The sequence below is a fragment of the Falco punctatus genome, assembly GCF_963210335.1.
Source record: "Falco punctatus genome assembly, chromosome: 6".
NCBI lineage: Eukaryota > Metazoa > Chordata > Aves > Falconiformes > Falconidae > Falco > Falco punctatus.
The window spans coordinates 14,953,943-14,977,961 of NC_137585.1; the positions used below are offsets into that span (position 1 = coordinate 14,953,943).

Genomic DNA, 24,019 nt, shown 5'->3' on the forward strand with positions numbered 1-24,019 from the left:
ATGTCCCCTCCTGAAATGACAACCGTGTTGAGCTCTGTCACTCCACCTGGTGAAAGCGATTTGTGAAAGCTTCTTATTGTGCTCTTCCTACTTGTCCTTGTGTGGCACAGAGCAGAAAAGAGCCTGAAAAGGCTGTATGCCAAGTGAATGTGCCACTTAAAGTTTGGACCATTTTGCTTGGTACCGAGGGCAGAAACTGTGCAAGCAATGCTCAGCGTGGGCTCTGTCAGCCTGCCAGCCAAGGTGCCTGGGCACCACAAACCTGTGGAGCTCTCAGAAGCATCTTCTGGTCCTGCCTGATGCAGCTGCCTTGTGCTACTTTGATGTGAGCCTTCAGCACAGCTAGAAAAATGAAGTTCTTCCAAAGGAGTAGAGGATCAGTCTATGGTTTTCTAGGAATTAGGCTTTCTCCACTGATGGGAGCTCCTTGCAGTACCCTTACAAGAACCCTCAGGTTTTCACCTCAGGGTCTCATTCATGTCCCCCAGCTCCCCGCTTCGTGCCTGAGCCTGGAGGACTGTGTGTTCACTGGACTATGAAACAATCTGTTCAATCATCAATTTAGATAGGTTCTTTTTATGGCCTTGGAGAAGCCCTTGATCTTCTGGGTCATTTTTGCTGGTTACTTAAGAGGAATAACAGAAAATCCCAAAGGACACTGTTAATATGACAGTGTGCCTAGGTTGCAAGAGTGCTGTCCCAGGTTATCTCTAAATACTGTAAAATGGAAGCACAGAGCTACACCTGCCCTTGCCTTTACCTATACCTTCCTTCTCCTCATACCTAAAGATTTTTAAAAAACTGAGCACAATAATCACCTTCCTGGTATAAAAAATACGTTGATCCAACAACATCAGCCAGTTAACTGTAGCTTTGGTTTTAAGCTAAGTGTGCAAAACAAAACAGCTACTCTGCACTTTCATATGTTACTACACTAATGGCATATAAATAAAACCACAAAACCCATTATCTCATCCTGTAAGATACGTATTAAATTCAGTCATTCATCAGACAAATATTGTAGACATTTTTTTTGTATCATAGTCAGGAATAGCAGCATAGAGCTTTTATCAAAACCAAACTGTCAAGCCTTCTTGCAAGCCCAATTGAATCATCCAAAGCATCCCTGAAAATGACCGAGTAGTTATATCAAATAGTCTCAAACAATCACAAATATTTGGCAACATTCAAAGCTAGGGTACTTCCTCCCTACGCTGAGGATTTGTTTTGAAGATATAGATTCTTTTTGAACTCACCATTTCCTAAGGGCACCTTAAATTACAACTCAACAATGACCGCAAATCTTAACTTTCACATTTGCACAATATATCTGGTTTTCAGCAAAATAAATGCACATTACTTCTTAAAATGCTGGAGTATATTGTACAGATAACCATTCTTGGATTCTCTGTACATACTAGTATCCTGCTAACTTTCATTAGAGTTCTTTTTTAATTTATTCGAGATCTTGGGGCACGGTGATGAAGCAATTAATATGTCTTGCTAGACATGAGTTAAGCACCTCAGTCTGAATTTGTTTTGAAGTCTGCCTTGCCTTAAGACCAGCTATACACGAGCTAAACAACCAGATGCAATGATAGTCACTCCCCTTCTTGCATGCTCTGGGAATGGGTGTCCCTTAGCTGTGTTGGCCCACTGCACCACCCGAGGCAAACCAAAGCTCTTCTGTTTTCAGTGCCACCTCTTCTGCTCCCACAGCTGTACTGATTGTGTGCAAGCAGCCTTATATCTTTCTCACTTCTCAGAAAAGTCAGCAAGGTGGCTCATCAATCACAGATCATAGAATTGTTTAAGTTAGAAAAGACCATTAAGATCGTTGAGTCCAACCGTTAACCCAGCATTGCCAATTCCACCACTAAACCGTGTCCCTAAACATCACATTTGCACCTCTTTTAACTACCTTCAGCAATGGTGACTCAACCATTTCCCCAGGCAGCCTGTTCCAATGCTTGACAACCCTCTCGGTGAAGAATTTTTTCCTATAGTGCTAAGGTTTTCCTCAGCATTAAAGTTTTGGTCAGCATAACAGAGTCTTTGATGGCGATCTCATTGTCAAAAAGGTTCACAGAGTTAATACCACAGATTTAGATACAAGCAATCAAGTTAATACTCATGAGAGGAGCAGTGTCACCAGAGGAAACAGATAATATTCTGTGTTGAGCTGTGAGGTGTAAGCGGGCACAGGTGAGATGGGAAGATACAAAAAGTCCAGCCCAGACATCCAGAAGCACAGAGGGCACAGCTGTGGCACCGGCAACAGAAAGGAACAGGACTAGGCACTTGGCTGAAATGCTTCTCCAGGCAGAAAGCACAATAAAGCCCAGGGGTCTCACATACACAATTAGTAGATAAAGAACTACGTGTTTCACGTAAAGATGCATGAAATGGAGAAGTCGACTATCTCATCGCTGAAAGCCAAACCTACCTTTTTGCTTTACCACTTTAGAGGAAAAGTGTGCCATTTGAACCCAGGGAGATCAGGGGAGGCTGCCTCTCAGAGGAAAGGTGCCCGGGAGCTTATTAACAGTATTTTGCATCCTAAAAACCTCTCACATGGGAAGGAACGAGGGACTGCCTTGCTGGGGAGACCCTGGCCCTCAGCCCTCAACCCCCTGCCAGCCCCTCTGTGCCTCTCTGTAACCTGCCCATTGGCTCTGCTGGGGACCTGTGCAGGAGCCTGCAGGGCCTTCCCTGGTCACCTGGCACATGCCGGAGAAATGCCTAAACCCTGGCTTTGAGGTGATGGGCAGCACATGCAACAACTGTAGCTGCCAGTCACAACAGAGTCATGGTCCACTAGAGACTTACGACAACTGAATACCAAGCCAAGGCTAAAGAGGGTCTAACTGGATGACCAGAAACCCCCAACACAAGCACAAGCTGTGGCAGGTCAGGTTTGGGGAAGGGGGAAGCCCCTCCAGAGGAGACCCATTGGTGGACCTAAACATCAACGATAGAGGTCCCAGCCTTGCAGAGTGCCTGAGGCAGAGGAGCTACACATGAAGGCCCTGGTCCAAATCTATAGAGCGTCATCTGATCTCTCTGTAGAAATGGATGTTTTAGTTACAGAGCCTCAGCAGCCCTGTGGCGGTGCCTGTGTCTCAGACTGCTGGCTCCTGGGCTGTGGTATGGGGAAGGCACTGGCAACTCCAGGCATGCCTGGGGTTAGAGAGGTGACAGGCAGGGTGGAAGCAAGACGGATATTGCAAGAACTGTTTTATGCAGTTCATCAAAAGGGCCTTCCACATCCCAGCTCTCCATGTCTCTGGGGATGGCCCTGCTGTGACGGCTGTGTTGGGCAGCCTGGACTCTACCTTTCTGTCCTGACCCCTGCTGTTTCTTCCTCTCATCAGGGTCTTTCAAAAGAGCAGTTAGTTCTCCAAGTTGATCAGTCTTCTCACCTTCACCACAAGATGTGTTCCTCTAAATCACCATGCAGCAGCTCTTGCCCAGTGCTTCGCCAGACTGTGCATGGCCAAGTACACCGCGGGAGCCAGGGCCCGAGGTGATCAAGGGGTGCTGAGGCTGTTGTGTTTCCCAGCCTTTGCTGTGTCAGCCTGCAAATGAAGACACAAGTTTGATCTGAGGCTGATTTTCTTGTAGCAAGCTCGTAATTTGCTGCTGGTCTCTCAGAGGGACTTTGGAAAGTGAGAACAGAAAAGGCGTTTTATATACAGAGCTGGCTCCTCTGCTCTCAGATGCTGCATTGCTTTCAGATTTATTTGGAGCAATGGTGCAATCCAGTGGCCAGTTTGGATAGTAACACGGTAATACCGTTCAAACTCTGATCTACTGCAAAACCAGGAAGCACCTAAAGGGAGCTGCGATACCTCTGAGCCTGCAGAGAAGCGGTGATGCCTATTGATAAGTGATCTTAAGAGTTGCACAGAAGAACCATGTTTCTTGATAAGCGAGGCTCAGGACTGAGCTGATGGAATCAATAATGGGGGCAGCTCTTCTTTAGGGGCAGTAGGACCCATCCTCACAAAACTGTACAACTCCCACTAACATTTTTGTGAGTATTTTCCCCCTGTGGTGCTAAGCACAGGTGCTGGCATCAAACCCAGCACCACACCACTCTGCAGCGGAAAAGACATCCCAGAAGAGGACCTGCACCCCGGACCAGGGAGCACACAACTTCCACCACAAACCTCCAGCAAGGAAGGGGCCCACTGCCTAGAAGGCATTAGCACTGCCACTGTCAGTAATAAATGAACATTTTGAATATGTTGATTTTCTGAGGGCCAGCATCTGGAGGCAGGAATGTGGATTTATTTGATCTGTATGCTATAAACTAGGCATTTTGGCCTGGAGAGCACATGGAGAGAGGTAAAGAAGTGGACCTGCAGGACCCTTTCATCCCAATAGGAAATGGTGTAAGCTTGACATCACTGCTCACCCGAGGAATCACAGAGGTGAGGCCATAGAAACCCTGCAGAAATAGACAGTAGGAAACCTTAGTCTGAAGACTGACTGCTACCCAGCCAGTTGTGAGGCAGGATCTCCCGTCTGGGAACTGCCTTTGGACTCCTGCACCGGGAAAACGGCTTGTGGCAGTGACTTGAGCAAACCTTGCACTGCGGGGCCCTCCTGAAAAGCCTCTGCTGGAAAGGGAAGCATTTATGCTGAGTAGACTCCTTACTCCGTGTAGTTTTACACATGCTGTAGTCTGGAGAAGAGGATGTGGTATTGCTGAAGGAAGTTCTTCACCACTTTTGACCATATGAGATGTGAAATTGTCTTCTGCAAGCCAGGCTGCAACAGAAGTACCTCCAAGGAGATGCTCAGCTCTGGGTGCATCTCCTTGCCATCTTCATCTCCCTCATCCACAGGCTTCTTGCCCATGCAAAAAGGAGCCCAAGAAACAGATCCTGATCCCCAACCACATTATTGTGGTGTCTTTGTAGCTTGTAGCATCAACAGGATTGGTCAGAACGGCAACAGCAGCTAGATTAATGACGGAAAAAAGGAATTCCGGCGGAAAGAGCAAGCGGCATAGGCATTGTGAGTCAGGCCTGTTTACAGTTATGTCTCCCTTCTTAAACAAGCAGCCCAGCCACAGGCACACTGCTGAGGGAGCAGCTCCTCACATGGAACCAGTCATCAGCTTCTGTCACAGTGTCCCAATGAGCTAGCTGGCAGGGTTACTGTGCAACAAAGGAAATAAGAACAGTATAGTCATCTGTATTAGAAAAGACGGAGGGATAACCCTAGCGTGTACCAAGAGCAGAAAAGCAAGGCTTTGGGTTTGATTTAAAGCGTCCTCTGGGTAAAAACAAACAAGTAAAAAAATCCACCCACCACACACATAAATCCATGAACTCTACTTGACCAGTAAGAGGAAAATATATGACAGTTTCAGGAGTAAGGAAAAAGAAAACTCCTATCTTTGTATACTTGAGACTGTTTAGCAGTGACTTGGTGCTATATTTGAATACTACTACAACCTGAACCAAGATGGATACATCTGCTGTGAAACATTTCAACCACAGCATTACCAGCCAAGAACCCCCACCTACACATAGCATTTAAGGAACAACTTTTGGAAGATGCAAAAGGTAGAATATCAAATTATGTCTTCGGTGTGAGCAAATCATTAAGCGATTCATGCTGATGGAAAGCTGGATTCACTTGAATCTGCACAGTAACCACGTGCATGGTCCTTTGAGCCTGCACATGCAAACAGGAGGGACCAATGTGCAGTCTCTTTCCCTGCAAAGTGTAGCATCAGTTTTACTGTTTCTTTATCATTTGCTAATTCCAGACTGACAGGGCCAGATTCTGAGCTGTGCTGGATGCTTGCAGTCTCTGATTACAGAAGGCTCCCTGATGCTCCGTGGACAACCTCAGTGGAAGTATCTGGATGCATCCATGCACTGTGGATGCACCTACAGTACCTTCCAGGGCTTGACCCATGCAAGACCGATTTAAAAATATTAGAGCTGTTTCTAAATAATCAGCAATTACTCGTTTATAGGCAGTCAAAGAAAAAGAGGAGGCAGGGGGACTAGCACTGCCACAGATATGTTCAGCTGTGTCTGGATCTGACAGAGAAAACTTCAAATGGGTCTTGGCACCCAAGTGCCACTTTGTGCCTGGAGTCCTTAGTGTTTGACCCAAGGAGGAAAGAAGTGAATCCAGAAAATAACTAACATACCAACCTTGTTTTTCTCGACAGTGTTCATCATATCCTGGAGAGTGCAGCTGATCACCTTCCCCCTCGTGGTGCACAGCAGCAGCTGGGGACTTGCAGGAATGTTTGTGCAACACAGTCCTTTCTTCCTCCTCTCAGTCAAGTGCCGTGGAAATTTGGAGTTTTCTTCAGAAAGCTTTTATCCATTTGAGTACTGGTTTGCTAGCAGTACAATGTACTTGACTGTCACCACTCTTCACTCCAGTGGGTGACACAAAAAGCAGGTAAAAATAATTTTAAAAGCCCATTTTGCCAAAGATTGGGAACATTTGTATGACAAATCAGTATTTCAATTGAACCAGTGAAACTGAAAATATTTTCCACCCTTACTCTGACAAATTCATCCCCTCACAAGCCTTACAAAATTCTCTATTCAGAGCTGTGTACCATTTTTTCTTCTAAACAATTTCTGTTCACCCTCCTCCCCCAGGCAGGCTTGAACAAGGTTTAAGAACAGGGTCATTCCTAAGCAGATGTGGGGCAAGATCCTGGCTGCATTTGAAGTCAGTTCAGTTTTGCCTTTAAATTTTTTGCACCTTTTGTCCGCTTTAGCACCCACTTGACACTCTGCTTCCAATTTTTAGGTGCAGCATTTCCATTTCTACTTTTACTGCTCTATCTTACTGTGTAAAGAGGTTGCCTGTGTATACCCCAAGAGGTGGCCAACTTCGCCAGCTTCCTGCAGCGTGTTACCATCCCAGATGACTGCATACCCATGGGGTTTAAGAATGAAGTAGCTTAGTAATTCACAGCAAACTGAGTATTTATGAAAGACAGGCACTGTTGTAGAGAACCGGAGAGCACAAGTACCACACCTGTATTTTAACGTAAGCCTGAGGGTATGATCCAAAGGCTTACAAACTCGCAACCTTTACATCTGTATCTGGGAAAAAAGAGTTTGAGTGATCATGAACAGAACATTATGATCTCAATTTTCCACAAAACTACTGCAAGTGGGAAGATAAATCTTCCTCTCTGAAAATCAAGCCTAATGCTTTCCAGTTTTTTGATTGGAAAAGATGGATGAAGCATGAAGCAGATATTTGCTCCTGGGGTTTACTGAGTATATTCAGGACAAAACACGAGGAATTTCAGAGGGACCTAAACTATTTAGAGTAATGAGCAACAGGAAGCTTGACATTGATAAGAACAAAGTAACATGGACTGAAGGAAAAAAACCCTTGAAGTGCTTAAAGCACACAGAGTATAAAAGAAGTAACGTCAGCTAAAGAAACAGAGCCTGGAGTCATTGAAAATGTATCTGTGAAGATTGTTGTTGAGGAAGAAAGCCAAACAAGGCATGCGGATAGATAGGGAATGGATCATAAATAAGAATTAATTAGCATGTATCGGCCTAAATCAGTGATGCAGCTACGTTAAAATAATACGATGGCAACAAAGTTACATACACAAAAATTATGGTTGCATTGCTAATTTACATTCAGTCATTCTCCGGTACACTGTCCTCTCCTCTTGTTGTGCATGCTTTACCATGAAACCTTCACACGACAGACAATCCACTCCACAATTTAAAATGTGAGGAAGACAGGTAAGAACATTATCCCCATGTTCTGAAGAGGTGTGGAGCTATTAAATGATGTAAACCTATGCAAAATGCCTGTGGGGGACATGGAATTAAGCCATTCCAGTCTCTTAGTTCCAGCCCAGCAATCTGATCCCAAGACTTCACTGTAAAGACAACAGTGCCCTAAGAATTCCCTTCAAATCCTGATTTTCAAATGCAGGGTTCAGAGGGTTAGGATTTATAAAGGGAATGTATTTTGAAATCTAGCTAAATCTCTGCCTAAGACTATTTGCTTTTGCAAGGGAAAAAATATTTCATCCTAAAATAATTAGGAAATAAATACATTCTGGAAGAGTTAGCAATCTTAAGGTGAAAATGCTGATGCAGACCCTTAGTAATAGAAATGCAAGCTTAGCCTCTGACACCTCATGTTACAAAGGCAACTAGCAATAAACTTCTGGCAGGGTTATTAGCCCAGCAGTTCCACGGGTCTTCACACACCCAGTTTTCCCTTCCCTCTCTCCCCGGGCTTTGGCAGAGCATCCTGGCAGCTCCTCAGGTAGGCAATCCTGCTATAGGCAGGGCAGCAGCCAATTTGCTAATCCAATTATGCAACACAAGACCTGAGGGGTGCACCATTTGTGAAAGAATAGGCCATTTTCATTATTTAATTACTAGTCAAGTTACCTGCCTGAAGAATATTAAAATGCCAGCGTAATTGTGGCATTGAGATACTAGGTCAAAGCTAGTTCCTTTCTGCTGATCACCCCAAAACGCAACTTCTGAGGGTGACACAGAGGAGTAAGCAGCAACTGCAAGCCAGGTAGAGCATTTCAGGGATAAAACACATCAGCCTGATTCTAAGTCTGATGAAACCAGTCACATCTAACCATTGGTTTTGATGAAGCAGTTAGGCCAACACACAGCATGCGGGAAACTTGGTGTCTGCTTGTTTGCAGTATCCTGGGACCACACAAAACATTCGGACTACTTCTCTCAATAGCTTGGGAGGTTCGATTATTTGGTGTAATCTCCATCCCTCAGAAATCCCTAATCTGTTGCTAATGTCAGAAAACAGGCAGAAGCCTGAGGTCCTTCAGGGTGTACAGAGGGAGCTGGAGTCACCTTGGATGCCCCAGCAGCTGTTCCCTGGCAGTTCTCCTCTGCATCACCCTCCTGGGAAGGGTGGGCTGGCAACTGAGCCACGGCAGCCCAAAACCCATCAGGTGGTCTGAAGCCTGCTGCCAGTTAAGACACTCTGCCTTGAGCAGCTCTAACCTGAGTTGGATTTTAGGGGCACAATGGCCCAGCTCCTTTCTTGGCACCTTTCACTCTACACCCAGCTTGAGATGCTGTCCTGCTTTTCCAGCCCCAGGCACCGTCTCCTCTCTTTGCACAGGAAGGAGTTTAGGAACTTGCAAACCACTGAGCACAGCAATCTGCTGCTGTTACTACCACACCATGTGAAGAGAAAGTGATGTGAGAAGGCTCTTCAAGGCAAATACGTATTTATTCCCCTTAGAAGAGTATTTCTTCCTTTGTGGAAAGGTACAAACGAGACTTCAATTGTAAACCAAGCATTTTATTCTCCCGGAGAGCATGGTGGCAAGGATTTATGTATTATTAAAATGGCTGCATATGTTATTTGCAGCACTGCGAGCTCCATTGATATTTGGGTTTCTGCTCCCTGCCTCCAAATTTTGATACTTTGAGAAAAGCTCTGGAACAACAGTCACACCTCTGCAGACCAGAGCTCAAAAATCACACTAAGAGCTTTCTGACATCTTTATTTCCAAGATGTTCTTACAGCATATTATCCTAGTAAAGGGGCAATCCATACACCTCTAACCAGAACTTCAGAGAGAGCGCAGGCATTTTCATACACTCTCATGTCTGTGTGGTGGCCTTAGAAGAAGGTGGCCCATAGCTCTTCTATCACCACAGCTTAGTGGTTCAGATGATATCAGCAAGCACGTTTATTTTAGTCAAAAGCACTATCAAAACAAGCTTGCCAGGAGCTAATTGAATAATGGAAAGTAATTTTCCCCACTTCTATGAAAAAAAGCCCTCTATTTGGGCAGCATTATTTGCAGCCAATTATTCCGTTGTTCCCAGTTGTGCTCCAGGGAGCTGTATTTCTTCTCCACAGAGCTCAGCAGCTGTTCATTAGGTTAGTCTCCCAGTTCCTTTTGCTTGCATAACATTCACCCAGCAGTGCCAGATGATAGGAGATTTAAGTGCTATCTGTTGCTCTGTATTATCCCTCATAGGGTTTTGGAACCTGTCCCAACTAGGGAAAGAGCAGAGAGCTTTTGATTTTTGGATGAGGATACACTCTAATGCCACAGTTTATCATAACAAAGGAAGGGTGGAGTGGAATAACTGGCGTACTGAGAATGTCCCCTTAAGGACAAAGCTTTAGTAACACTGGTGCACTGGGACACTACCATATAGCAGCATTTGAAAGCAGAAAGCCATCGCTTCCTAAATATATTTTGGCAAGGACTTGCACTAGTCTTTTTGATACACAATTTTCATTTGTAATGACTCTGTGATTTGTCTCTAAGACCACTGCGTCCCTGACTTGTCTGCATTGGGATTACTAGGAGAAGGATCACAAATTAGGGTAGTGTCACATCTGTGCAGCATTTAAAGTCACCGGACACTTGGCTTCGATTGCCTGCACACACCTGGCTCAGCATCACTCACACGATCTGTCCTCCCAGGGCCACCTCTTACTATGCCCCTCTGCACCTTGCACACTCACACACGTGACAGTGCAGCTACAAACCAGACCTGCCCAGAAGCTCAAAGCTAGAGCCCAGCTCCACCTGCATCTTCCCGCAGAGAACGTAGTGCCCCCAGCCATGCCACTTCTTGGGGAATGAGTTGGTGAGAAACTTCATCTCTGAGGACAAAGGACATGCTGGGTTTCACAGGAATCAGGTAAAACACGACACACGGTTTTTCAATTTACAGTCTTATCTGCCTGTGTACTTTAATACAAACTTCGAGGGGGAGACAAGATGCTACGCTATCACCGTTGCAGTAGGGAACTTAAATGTGACTTCAGGGTTTCAGGCTCTTCATAGCCAGCCTGCTGAGTTTATAAAGTTTTCTTTAATTAAAAAATAGCCCTGAAACTGCAGCTTGAACCCTTACAGTCAGAATGCATTTGCTCCTCCTTTAGTCCTTACCCCAGTAGCAGAGCTTTAGCATAGCAGACAGAACACTTTTGTGAATACCACATTTGCTAGCAGGGGCAAGTTTAGTTCAGCAAGCCCTAAACCACAGCAAGAGCAGAGATCAGTTTGTCCCCCTGCAGCATCACCTTTAAATAATAAATTTATTTTTATCATCTAAAAAAAACTTACTTTAACTGAAGCCAGTTGAGAGCCTCTTCATCCTACAGAGAGTAAGTACAAGCCTTTTACTTCAGCTCAGCAGCACTCACAGAACATCCAATACCTAACAAGTAGCAATGAATCCCAACAGGTCTGAACCCAATTTTCTTAACAACTCATTCAACCCTATCACAGCTGGTAATCACAGTTTTGGTGATAGGGCTGGGCTGGGCTTTGCTTTTCTGCCTTTTTCCAAAGCGGTCCTGGTGAATGGGCCTTGGTCTGTATCTTCTGAAGAGTCTGTGCTGCTGAGAAAAGCCTACAGAAGATCTTTCTGCTGCTAGAGCTCTGACCCCAAAGAGCCCACTTGAAGAATTAGATATGTAAAGGCAGATCAGGAGCGCTGGGCTGCAGTGCTACAATGCTCCAGGGTAGCTGCTTTCCCCCGCAGTGCATGTGAGAAGGCAAAGCGTCCAAGAACCAGCCGTTACACCAGGCTGCCTGCCTTGGGCAAGAGGAAGCACTAAAGACAAGACTATTTCCTAAACCCTGCTCCTCTTTGAGGTTATCTGAGGTGCCTGTTAGGAGTACTCCTCTTCAGCAGTCAGAGTCTTGAACCCAATCCTCAAATAACCTTCTAAACCAGCTACAGGAGGATTTTCATTCACTAGCTCTATCCGTGCTAGGTGGGAGAGGTTAGTTCATTGCCAGCATACCAGGGGACCCAAGGTCTCCTAACATAGGAGAGGGCACTGACTGTGCAAAAGCTCAGGTGGGGAGGGTCCCAGCAGTGCCTTTCTACTCTCACTTGAAAGTGTGCTTGAATATTCCCCAGTAATTAAGTAAGCTTATGACGCTTATAATATTCCCTAAGGGAAGAAAGTGTGCTGAGGCCTTGATCCACCGTATTTTTTAAATTTTCTTGTAGGGGTTTTGATCTATCTCCCCCTTCCCTGCACTGTGTCCTTAGAACAAAACTGCAGATATTCTTTTTCTCCAACCTAAGTAATAATTGGGCAAACAGTAGCAGTCAGAAGGAACGAGGTCGGAGACTGAGGGTGCCAGCAATGGGGGCTTGTACGACTTTAGGACACTTTTGGAAATCACCAATCCTGTCATATATCAGAGCCTGTTTCAGTGAGACCTCCTCTCTCTTCTGTGCTTTGCACAGGGCCAAATGTGGCACCAAACCTGCCTTGAGACTACAGGTTCATCATGTCCCCAGCTAGGAGAGGGTGGGCAAACACCCACTGGTAGCACCAACCAGTTGGTAGGAACCTGCTGCACCTCAGACGTGAGCAGGCTGCCAACCCACTCAGCTCCACCAGGAGTGAAGCGGTCCTGAGCGCACCTCAGTGCGATCCTGCAGGATGGTACAGGCAGTGCCACGGCCAGGGAGCGGCCAAACGGGTGGCCTGATAACCTGCAACTTTTAGCTGCACATCCAGAGGGCTAGTTAGGTACCTGCATCCTAAGCAGTTCCATTCATTGGACCTCAAAGATCCCATTCCCTCCCCCAGGCACCAGAGTTTCTCTCACTGAGGGTATGTTTTGCTGCACCTGCGTTTCTGCCAACTGGTGTGAAGTCGCTCCGTGCTGACTGTGCCCTTCATCAGATGGTCCCATCCAGGTGCACTCCCTGGCTGTTAGGTTTGAGACTCGTGGCACATAGAAGCAATTATTTATCTCTGTGTAAAAGAAACAAAATTTTAAGTATGACCTAACATAAGTGCTCACCTGTAGGGAAGGCTGCACAGCTGAACATGCCAAATACAAAGAAGCAAAACAGACACCAAACACCTGCTTCACTTATGGGTCTCCTTCTTCAGCTTGCTTCTGAGGTTCTCAAACCTCTGTGTTATGGGGAGCCTGCACATCCATCCAGAAGCTGAAATACCTAGCAGTGAAGTAAGGCAGTAGCAAAAGATAGAGCTAACACTTTCCAAAAGATCAAGTAGTGAGGCCAAAAGAAATAACGCATCAGAAGTGGGGCTTTGAGCCTAGAAATGTAATCAAAGCCTGGGGAAGTTCGGCAAATGTTTGGGTCAGCAGTGCCAGTGCAGAGCAAAGCTACAAACTCCTTGAGCATCTGAGCTAAGTGCCAGGCACTGCCAGACTGAACTGACAACCTGTCTGCTGAGCAGCTCAGGAGTTACCAACTCATTCCTCCAGAGGAGACGCTTAGAATGGAGTGACCTGAAGTAGCTCTTTCTTCACCGTAAAACCATCTGATCAAAAATCTAGCATGCATCAAGATTTCTACTTCACCTTAATATCTATGTGCATCAATCCTCTATAAAATCACTGAGACAGCTCTTACACCACCATGTTACTGAGAGAGAATCAAAGAGCTGGGAGCGCTCAGGATGAGAAGAGCTGCAAGGTTCACACTCCCTAAGTATCAGTACATAAATGACAGTATATGCATTATTGTATTTCTTTAATAACATAAATATACAATGAAGATTTCCACCAAGAAGCCATATTTTTATTTATTTAGGAAACAAGTAAGTTGAATTCTGCTGGAGTTTCTCCATACAATGGATACTCCAGGAGTCAATAGTGCACAGATTTCTTGGAATTGCCACTTTCAGAGCAAATGAACTTGGCCTCAAAAGCCAGTTTCAAGACAACTCTCTCACAGACGCAAGGTATTGGCTGTGAAACAGAACATGAGACATGAGGCATCGCGTGACATCAGGTAGCACATTTCTGTTTATTTGCCTTTCTTCAAGAACCCTAACTCACCATTAGGCAAAGGAGTGCATACAAGATGTACAAGAAAAAGATTAGAAGAGACTTCTTTACCACTGTATTCTGTGGCATGAAGGCCCACAGTCTCTGGGTTCTTTTGATTTTTTTAAAAGGATATGATTTTACTCTGGCTGCGGTGTTACAGTTCAGAGAACAACCTGCTGTCAACAGGAAGCCTCTTGAGAAAATTAAAAGTGAACACGGCTATTTGCTAGGCTGTTTTCCTGAACAAACACTGCCAGCTGCACTAACAGCATTTTACCAGACACTTGTCAGCTTGTGAACCCCTAAGTTTATAAAGACAATAGGAAATCTGACTGCAGAGTGACAGGGAAAGGGAGAAGTGGTCGGAGTTTCTTCCCACTTGCAGCAGATTCCCAGCTGCTATAAACTTGCGTTTGTGTACTTCAGTACAGCTGTGATGACCTACAACAGAGGTTCTGCCCTAGACATACATAGCTTGCCCACAGTCTCAGTGCGTTAGTAACTTTCATATATAATGTTAAAACTCAAGGTTTGTCTCCCAACGTCCTTCACATGATGCTCTGTCTGTTCACATCCACATTGTATGTTGATGAATTGGAACAGCCTCGGCCAAAATCGATAAAAATACCTTCAGAATCAGAGTCGATCGACTCCAAAATCTGATCCACTATGTTCTCAGGGCTGGAAGAGGGAACTGGAATCAAGGAAGGGTCCCTGTCCAGCTCAAAAGACCTATGTGGGTCATCCATTGCGTGGAAGAGTCCTTTCTGTTGCTCAACTGTACTGAGTTTGCTAGAGCATTGCACTGACCCAGTGCTGGGCCTCTCCTGGTCTCCTGACAGTGAGCTTTTTGTGGCTGTCATGGAGCTCTTGGAACCGTTGTCCATGATGGTGGTGAGGTTGGAGTACCCCTGGAGCTCCAGGCAGGAGGTCATTTCCGATACAGAGTGCCTTCGGATGCCTGTTCCATTGGCAGCCATGCCCTCGGTTTCATACTCGGCCACTGGCGTCAGCAGTGGATTGTTGTAGCTTTTTGATCGCACCACGGGGTTCTTGGCAAGGATGTCACCTGATTTTGAACGCCTGAAGAATCGCTTCTCTGTAAATAGAGAAAAATCCAGAGTAATATCTACAAAGTCACCTATTTTCATACAACTAATAATTACGAGTGTTTAAAAGAAAAGTCAAGGCCCGAATATTCATGAGCTTCTCTTGAATAACAGAAACTTCTATAAAAGAACACATTTTACTGGTTTTGTAGATCCGTAGGCCTCGGACTTCCTAGATTTCTTTAGCATGCTGAAACCCCCAAACCTATCTTTACAAGTAATAGCTGAGATTCCCTTATATTCAAACAACTTCAGCAGCTGGAGTAAAACAGTAAATATTTTGGAAGACCTGACACAATTGCAAATACTCTCTTTAGACAGGAATGGAAAGTGCAGTTCTGTTCTTGATCAGGCTATAAAGGTCATCACTAATTTCTAGTAGTTCAAATTTAAATTTTCCACCCACCCTGGGAAAATCGGGTCTCTTCAGATTTGGGGCACAAGGATTAAGACAGGCAGTCTTACTAATAATTTGGGGAAAACTCAGAGGCAAAGCATCGTTCAGAGACCACACAAGGAGAAAACCCCAAGAGTGTTTGGAAACATGAACTGGAAGGTAGTGCCCACAGCAACCTTTTTGGGGAACAAACCTGCACTCAGCCCGGCCGGGATTGCTGGCCGTTAGCCAAGCGGGCTCCTTCCAAGGAACGAGCAGCAGGTGGCAGCAAGTCAGCACGGAGACCCGCCACCAGCGGCCTGGGGCTGGCGCGCTCGCCCGCAGCTACAACAAAGTCATCATCATGCAAACTTTCTGCAGACCTCAGTGCTTCAGACGCATTTGTGCTTGAAAAATAAGTGGTGTGATTAATAGGTCTCACTTCTGAAGCTTTCTCCCTCCTACGCTCGCTTTGCCATCCCCATGAAAGGGGCACGGCTGGAGAAGGGAATCAAATTATGCTCTGGAAGTCAGCCGCAGCCACTGCATATAAATTCTCTGCTTTAAATCAGGATGCTGGTATATGTTTGTTCCTCTGCAAATCACGCAATATCCTTTACAAATGCCTGTCTCTTCTAAAATTATACTTAGGTATAATTATGTGCTTACCTGAACACCAATTCCAATCATATATACCAAGAAAGCCAGTTTCTGTACTTAAGATTGTATTTGGCTCTTATGTCTGCCTCAGTAATTAAATCAACTGAGCCAAGTCCACTTTCAGCCTTTTTCTTTGTTAGGGAGTTTGACCCGGCAAACAGAGAAGGTTCCTTGGGCTGTCCTGCCGCAGGAACTCTGGCTTTTTGGTCACACCAAGGCTTGGCCAGAAAGGAAGGCTGGGTGTGCTAGCCTGACTGGGAAGAAAAGTCAGTGGCCACACCAGTCCCAAGGACAGTATGTCACAGCTTCAAATCACGCTACCAAAATAGCTGGACAGAACTAGTTGCAGCAGCTTAAAAGCAGCAGAGACTTATGCACTCAGCTCCTTTGGATACAGGTTCACTGACTACAGTAAGACCTATTCAGGGGTACTGCTACAGATCTACACCCCAGACCACAGCAAGGGGAAGCGCCCAGTCCGCCAAAACCTTCCTATCTTCTGCAGTCCTATAATACAACAAGACTGCAATTTATTTTCTAACAATATTTGGGTGCATTTTCTCTGTCCTGACATACAAAAGCTTGTATTCAGAAAATGACAATTTGGGGCTCCATTTAAATGCTTGTGGCCTTTTAATGGCAAGCAATGAATACAAAGTAGCAATCCTGAACCATTTTCCATAAACAGCTGGCCTCTATTTATTTACGTAAAACTGATTTGTTTCTTAAACACTTACTGCAATACGACCATTTTTCCATTCAGCTTCAAGGGGAAATCAACTACCTTATTGACCATTTCTGACAAGCAAACAAATTAAATTGCATAGAAAACATACAATTTAATTTATTTCCCTGTTTTCTCTGTTCAAACAGGCCATCACAGTATTTACATTAAAATACTCACATACTATCACATTTCCTTTTTAACTTATGCTGGTAGTATCCCCCTTGCATTTTCAACAGACTGAATTACTGTGTGGGATATTCAAAAGACCTTCATCTTAGCCAAATCTTGCCTTCACAGAAGTCACTGAATGCTTCAGAGCTCAAAGAATCATAGAAAATAAGATGGAAAGGACTCAAGCAGGTCGGTCACTCAGCTCTGTTACCAGGCAGGACCATGTTTACCCACCTTGCTCCTTCTGATGCTTATCTATGTAACATGTATATAGGATCTCTAGCAGTGAAGATTGAACAGCCTCCAGGGGTGGTTCATGTGACATTAGAGATTTTTCCTTCTGTGCAATCTGAATTTCCCCTGCTACGTGTGGTCCACTCTATTCTTCTTATCTCCAGAGGGAAGGAGAACAGCTTTTTACCTTCCACTCTACAGAAAGCTTTTACATGTTTGAAGGCTTATCCATTTGCCTTCTCTAAGACAAATTCCTACTCACTTCCCTGCTTTGAACAGCCTTGTATGATCTTTGTGTGCTAATGAACAGACGCTATGCAGCACTCTAGAAATGGCTTCTGTCCATAAAACATCCTGTGTTAAAGCTCTCTCATTAAAAGGTAGAATGGAAATGCTAAACACACTCTAGATTCACAGACTTTTTTTATTAATGAGCACTGTTATGACGATCTGTTTTCGTCTTCCACCATTGGCGAGTTGCACTACAATTTTGCAGACTCAAAGAGCATGGCCTTAGAAAAGGAGCCTGGCCACACTGCATTAGTACTGGTAGTCTCCTCTCGTGTGGGCCCTGGCCTGTGTGGACCACGGTTTTGGTGAAGCCCTCTGTGCTGTGTCAAACTGAGCCTCTGTTATTCTTACCCAAGATACAGGAAGAGTGTGTGAAGGGTCCGTCACTGGAATACAGACCATATGTGCCCAAGTAAGGAGAAACGACTTTCTGGATCAGGGATTCCAGTTTCAAATAATCTTCAGTCACACCTTTTGACTCGTGAACCCCCTGAAAGAAAGAAAATACCCAAGATGAGCACTTTCCCCTCCAACCAGAAGCTTTCCTTGCTCGCTGGGGCAAGCAGAGAGGCAGCAAGCATTTTCACTACATTATATAGCAAAGGTACACTGTCATGCAATTCTGGTTTGTAACGAGAGCTGATTCCTCTCACTGTAAAGCCAAGAGATGGGAGTTGAACCAGAGAGAGTCACCATGCAGGCACTGCACAAACACTCAGAAAGAGGCAGTAGCTACTTCCAGGACGTTTAAATCCAGAAAGGTGCACCCTGCTTAGTGTAAAGGCACTCGGGGAGGATGGAAAATGTGATCTGTGAAGATGAATTAAAAACCTCCCTGGACTTTTTGTTATTGCAATCTTATACTGACTGCCTAAACTACTGCCGAGTGATGCACCAGCGGCTGGTACCACAGGGTGTCACTGCCATCTAAGCAATACCAACAGGGTTAAGAAAACGGTGAAACGACTCGGGTATCTTTCTTCCAGGATATTTTCAACAAGAAATATGCATAGTGAGGAGGTTTGTATCTCTTTCCTCACTCCCTCCCCAGCACTTGCTACTATCCAGGCAATAGTCACATTATAACTAGCACGGCAAGATTCACCTATAGGCAAAATCTTTTGCCCTTAGCTGTTATCTCTGCACTTCCACCCACAAATGGGTTTATAAGGCTGCAGAGGTGGCAGAAAACCCTGTGAGGCTGTAGTCTCCCTTCCACTTGCAGCCGCAGTGTGCATGCTCCTGCATTGTCTGAGCAGAGCCCTGTATACTCATGTGTAAGATTCCTCTTGCAACCCGAAGTAAATTCACATTTTAGTGTGTTGCTACGTAGCCATATGTTTGACATAGCTTGTTGCAGAATTAAGATCCTAAATTTCATACTCAGCAAGAAGTCTGCTTGAATTTAGCCGAATTCCAGATTTCATAATATGTCCCTGAATTACTGTAAAAAGAAACATGTTGGGATGAAAGCCTCCGGAGAGCAATATGCAGATCAAGTGAGTAAAACTGCAACACTTCCTTCAGTGTGTGAAAGGATGCTGATGTTCAGGATGTATTCGCTGCTCAGTATGATTCACCAGCCAGTGTCTATGGGCAGCTATAAGCCTGCAGTTTGTTTGTGAATGGCTTACTTCACCTCTTGGCTGCTGCGCTGCCTGAATGCCGCCTGCTGTTACTTGATAAAAGTTTATGAATGGAAAACAAATAACGGCCAACAGAGAACAGATAGAATTTGGATTCCAGTTCAGTGCATTTTAAATAATGAATAACAATCTTTGCAGATGTGCAATGCCCTGTAAAACTCTGGGAGAGTCACAAATACAAACATGAACATAAGGGCATATGCAGTGAATCTGAAAGCCTGCAAACATGGAAGTAACAGCAGAATGACCCCATAGCTAATCAACCAATGTTAGCCAGAAAAAAATAACATTGGAGTAATTCTGAAGACTTAGTGAAGGTGCAGGCATTATTTCCAAGTCACTGTTAGAATATCAGATACCTCTGCATCAGAGAAAACATTTCAAGTAACCGGAGTAAGGGTCTCAATTTTTGTTATGTTGAGATCTGCTCCAGGGTTTCGCCTCCTATCTTGCTGGGATTTAGCCAAGATTTTTTCAGTCCTCAGAAGGGCAATATGCCTGCTACCTTACTACATATTCATGATGGCATCAAGTTCATAATCCACTGATGAAGGCCAGACCATTAGGCCATCCACTACAGGCTCCCACACCAACTACCTCCAGAACTGGTGTCCTAAACATGATACATAATCCTAGTGGCAAAAATCAGTGATATTTAGCATTGCTCATGCCCAGACTTTGCAGTAAGGCTTTATTTACTTTTTTGCCATTTGAAGTATTTTTGATACTTGTGAAAGAGGGTAGCTAACTATCAGCTGCAGAGAACGAAACCCAGTAATTCACTAGTACATGCTGCCCACAAAATAGCAGAACTGCGACACTGAGTGATAGAAGTGTCCTTGCTCACTGGCATCTTAACACTGATCTCCTATTGGCTTTACATGCCTAAAAAGTTATTTTGACTTCCCTCCTAGTAGTAAATTATCTGTTCTGCTATACACTCCTTCTTCCTTGATGAACACCTCAAAAGCCCGAGCTGTATTCTGCATTGATGGCTGCTCTGGCAGGGCCACCAAGAGGCTTCCAGCAGCTCTGTTGGGTTGCGGTAGGCTCCTGGGATTAGCTGAGAGGATGAAGACTCGACTCACCAGCTCCAGATGCTTCGGCACCCCTCTATCACAAGGCTGCGGAGCAGCTGTGCTGGGACACAGATGCACCTTGTCCCCACCGCTGCTGCCCTGCAGCTCCTGTGCCTGGAGAGGTCATCAGCTCACTGCTGCTAAGAAACACCCTCTTCTCTCAAAGTCACAACTCCTTAACCACTTGCATCAGCTTCCTCTTCAGACTCGCTCTCAACCTTCACTCCTGCTCTCCCAAGAGCAGGGCTAATCTCCATCCCCGTTCAGCCTCTTTTAGTTCTCACCTCTGAAGAGGCCACAAAGTACCACCTTTACAATGTAAACCCACCCAGTATTAACACAGCCTGCCATTAGTCTTATTCTTCAGCTCTGCAATCATCTACAGGATACTTTTCAAAACATACTGAAAAGTCATAAAACATCTGGCGCCTGCTGGAGCCATGGTGACTTCTCTTCTGCTCTGCACCTTGGCACAAATGTGCTGTATCCACCTGCGACATCCTTCCTGCACTGGCCATTGTTCCAGGCCTTCCTGCAGGTGCCTGACGGGACAGTTCCCTTAAACCATTTTCTCGGTGTGGGGCTTCTGTGGGAAGGAGCATAACAGCCTGCGGACTTGTAAAAGAATGTTTTTCCTGCATTTCTTTCCACTGGGGCAGGGAGGGGGGAGTGACTGAGCAGCCGCATGGTACTTGGTTGCTGCGTGAGGTTAAACCACAATAGTTATTCAGTGACAAACATCCTCCGGGCCTCTGTTTAACCACATACAAGTACATCCCAATATTCAGCAAGGACCATCTCAGCTCTCCAAACCTAAACTTCCCATATGACCTAAACAACACCATCACTTATTTAGAAATTACCCCAGCCCAAGTGGCCCCGAGGAGTGTCTGCAGGCTCAGAGCAAGCTGGGGCCACCTTCCACCTGGCCCTGCAGTTACTGTGTGCTGCTCATGAAGCCAATGGCCGTGACCCAGAGCCAGGTGGTCCTTGCTGCTGATGTGCAACCCCTGCTCCTCTTCATGAGCTTTTAAGATCATGGCCCATGAAGAAGGTAAGCGCAGGTTCATATGTCAGCCCACAACAGGTTAGCTGAGATATACCAAAGGTAGTGACAGGGGCAGGGCTGCCCCATATCCCTACTGAGAAAGTAGTACTTCCCAGTTCTGCAATTCATCCAATATCAGTTCTTTAGTGAACCCCAGGCGTGGCTGGTGCTGCCCTTGGGGCAGCTGAAGGGCAGCCAGAGGGGGGCTGAGGGGGGCTTGCTGTGGCACCGGCGCCTCTGAGCCAGCTGGTACCAGGGAACAGCAAGCCCACAGCAACAGGGGCAGCAGCACCTAGCAGATCCCATGGCTGGGGGCAGGGGGGGAGGGGCTGCAGAATCCCAGCTCTTACTGCCTCACTGGTACTAGTATCCAGCACAGCTGGGTTAGGGAAGCGTCTGAAACAGTGACTGACCTACCAATTCTTACCACCACAGTGTGCAAACCTCACTTCAGAGGGCACTGTAATTGGGCACTGTAAGGGGCTGAGGGAGGCAAGGAGCCTCAAGGGGAAGGACGGACACCTCCTAAAGCAGATCAACTTTAGGAGGCCAGGGGAAGCTTCTGTTTTCCTTTAGCTACCAGCCCCAAGGGTGCATTTAAACTCTTCCCTCCACCAGAGGTTTCCACCTCATCCACTGTGCAACATGTGAAATCACTTGTTTGTGTGACACCAAATTCAGTGGGAAGCCACTTCTGGTGGAAGTTTAGGATGGAGCAAAGTATGGTTATAAATGCTTCACATATCTATACACAAATATACACAGAGATAGATATACATGTACAGACATCTATACACCTATCTACATGGATATCTATAGATACTCAAAGATATATGAAGTCCTTTTTAGATCCTTTCCCAAATTTGTAAGTGATTGTGCATATAAAGGAAAAAATAGCTTTACAGTAAAGCCAACTTCGGATTCTTACCTATGTCACAATAGTTTCTGAAAAACTGTTGGCGGGACTTAAAATTCACCAATGAAATAATAAAAAGAAGTATTTTGCTGTTATTTTGGCAGCTCGTGGTTCTTCTAGTACTCACTGCTTGAGGCCTCGCTAGTTTGGTAAGTCATTGTATAGCAATAAAGAAAAAAGTGCTATCTAGCAGGCTGGTTGCTTAGCTTGCAGGAAGCTGTATCGTAATTCGGAAGAAAAAAGAAAGCATGGAGCATTATCAGTAAAACAGCGATTCTACCCTTATCTTTAATGCAATATTTGCTCTGCAGACATGCAAAAACTTACTTATAAAGATAACTGTGACCTTTCATGAACCCAATTTCATTTTAACAGGAGAGTTTCATGCTTCTCTACAAGTGTGAGATGTATCTATTAAAATTCTTTTCAAAGGCCTTGCCTGATCTGTTTCTCAGTTGAGGGCCAAACTGGCTCAGTATCAAACAGCTGCCAGTACCTTAGTACTTCTGGAAGAGTGTGGCTGATGGATCAAAACCTCATCTTGGTCACACTGTTTTGAAATGCAACAAGAGTCACCTCATTATCTTTGGAAGGATTATAATGTGATATTATGACAAGAGTCTGCCCTACTCTCAAGGCATGGATAATGGGGATTTGAGCCCTGGATATGTGAATACTATTGCAAATGGAAAAGTTCTGTACTCAGCACCAAGAACAGAGACGTATTTCTGCATGTTACACACTATCCAAGTCCCTTACTTCACTAACCTGTAATTAAATCACTTGGAAACAGAGAATTGTATATTATAGTTCAAAAGCATTAAAAGGACCCTATACACTACTGTTTTTGATATGTAAATCTGTAAGCACTCACAGAAGGGCCATGTACCCTAAAGACCACAGGTAATTAAGGTAGCTACTTTATTAAGTTAGTGCCCCATCTGCTGAACCATGGCACCAGCTGTGCACACGCCCTCCATTGCTGCATTCAAGTATGTTGCTGGAACAAAACACTCCTTGTGTTTGGGAACAAAACCCCGTGAGTCCAAACCATAAGTCATTCCAGCAAGAACAGATACACCAAATTGCTCAGGTTTCCATCCCTATTAATTCTGTAAGTTAACCACAAACGCCTACTGAGTTTCAAAAGGGCACAAGGGCTTCTTAAGAAAGCACAGATGAAAGAATAAATTAATCATTTGGCACTGCAAATAAACAGGTACATTCAGAAGAAAAAAGCTGGGGGTTTTATAACTCCATGTAAGGCCACAGCCTCCTCTTCCAGTATATAGGGCTTCTCTAAGCATTAAAGTGGTCCTAAAGTGGAGGTCACTCTAGGCAGGCATTTACAGACTTGAAGAATCCTCCTCAGTCATGACCTTAAAACCTGCCCGAGGCCAAGATTTAACCTTTTGCATGCTGTACAACCAAGATGGATTGCTTCGAAGTTTTTAATGAATGAATGTTTTAACAAAAAATAATATTAAGCCATTATCAACATTGTATCTAAGCAGGGGCTATATTTCTTGCAATGCTGCCAGAAACGTAAACTCTTATGTAGCAAACATTTGCCATAATTTTCCTTTAAAAAAACCAAAAAGTATCAAATGCCCTTCCTTTATTTTACCATGACAATGAAATAACCACAATCACAACTATCCTATTATATTAATTTTTAACACTCTGCTCTTCTCTTCATAGGCAGTCAACAATGATAGTGGCACACAGACGAGCAGACCTGCCATCGGTCCAACTCAGTGCAAGATGCCAGCCTGCCTGCAGCCTCTGTCTCTGTGCAACTAGGTGGTCATTGCTGCAGACCCCTTGAGGCTTCAGCTCTGCCTTTCTATTCATCACCATAACTGAAATCCTTTCGTTTTGGGTAAAAAAACACACCTAAAATATAACTGGAGAGTATCAGCCCTTCCAAATGAATGCTC

General features: G+C 44.9%; 2 protein-coding genes across 12 annotated transcripts in view; both read right to left on the minus strand.

The window, feature by feature from the left end:
- LOC308065162 (rho GTPase-activating protein 8-like) overlaps positions 1-13,409 on the minus strand; it is a 128,543-nt gene extending 115,134 nt beyond the window's left edge. For both annotated transcript variants that reach the window (XM_080390805.1, XM_080390806.1), the window contains exon 1: positions 1-13,409. This exon is cut by the window's left edge and continues 25,616 nt beyond it. The gene's annotated coding sequence lies outside the window, so the exon portion shown is untranslated.
- A 371-nt stretch (positions 13,410-13,780) lies between these two features.
- PRR5 (proline rich 5) overlaps positions 13,781-24,019 on the minus strand; it is a 93,864-nt gene continuing 83,625 nt past the window's right edge. For 9 of the 10 annotated variants that reach the window (XM_080390808.1, XM_080390812.1, XM_080390814.1 and 6 more), the window contains 2 exons: positions 17,742-17,880; positions 13,781-14,921 (listed from right to left, as the gene is read on the minus strand). In XM_080390808.1, coding sequence (XP_080246934.1) covers positions 14,371-14,921; positions 17,742-17,880 — 690 coding nt within the window. In that variant the 3' untranslated portion in view covers positions 13,781-14,370. The remainder of the gene's footprint in view (positions 14,922-17,741; positions 17,881-24,019) is intronic. The other variant, XM_080390810.1, reaches the window with a different exon arrangement.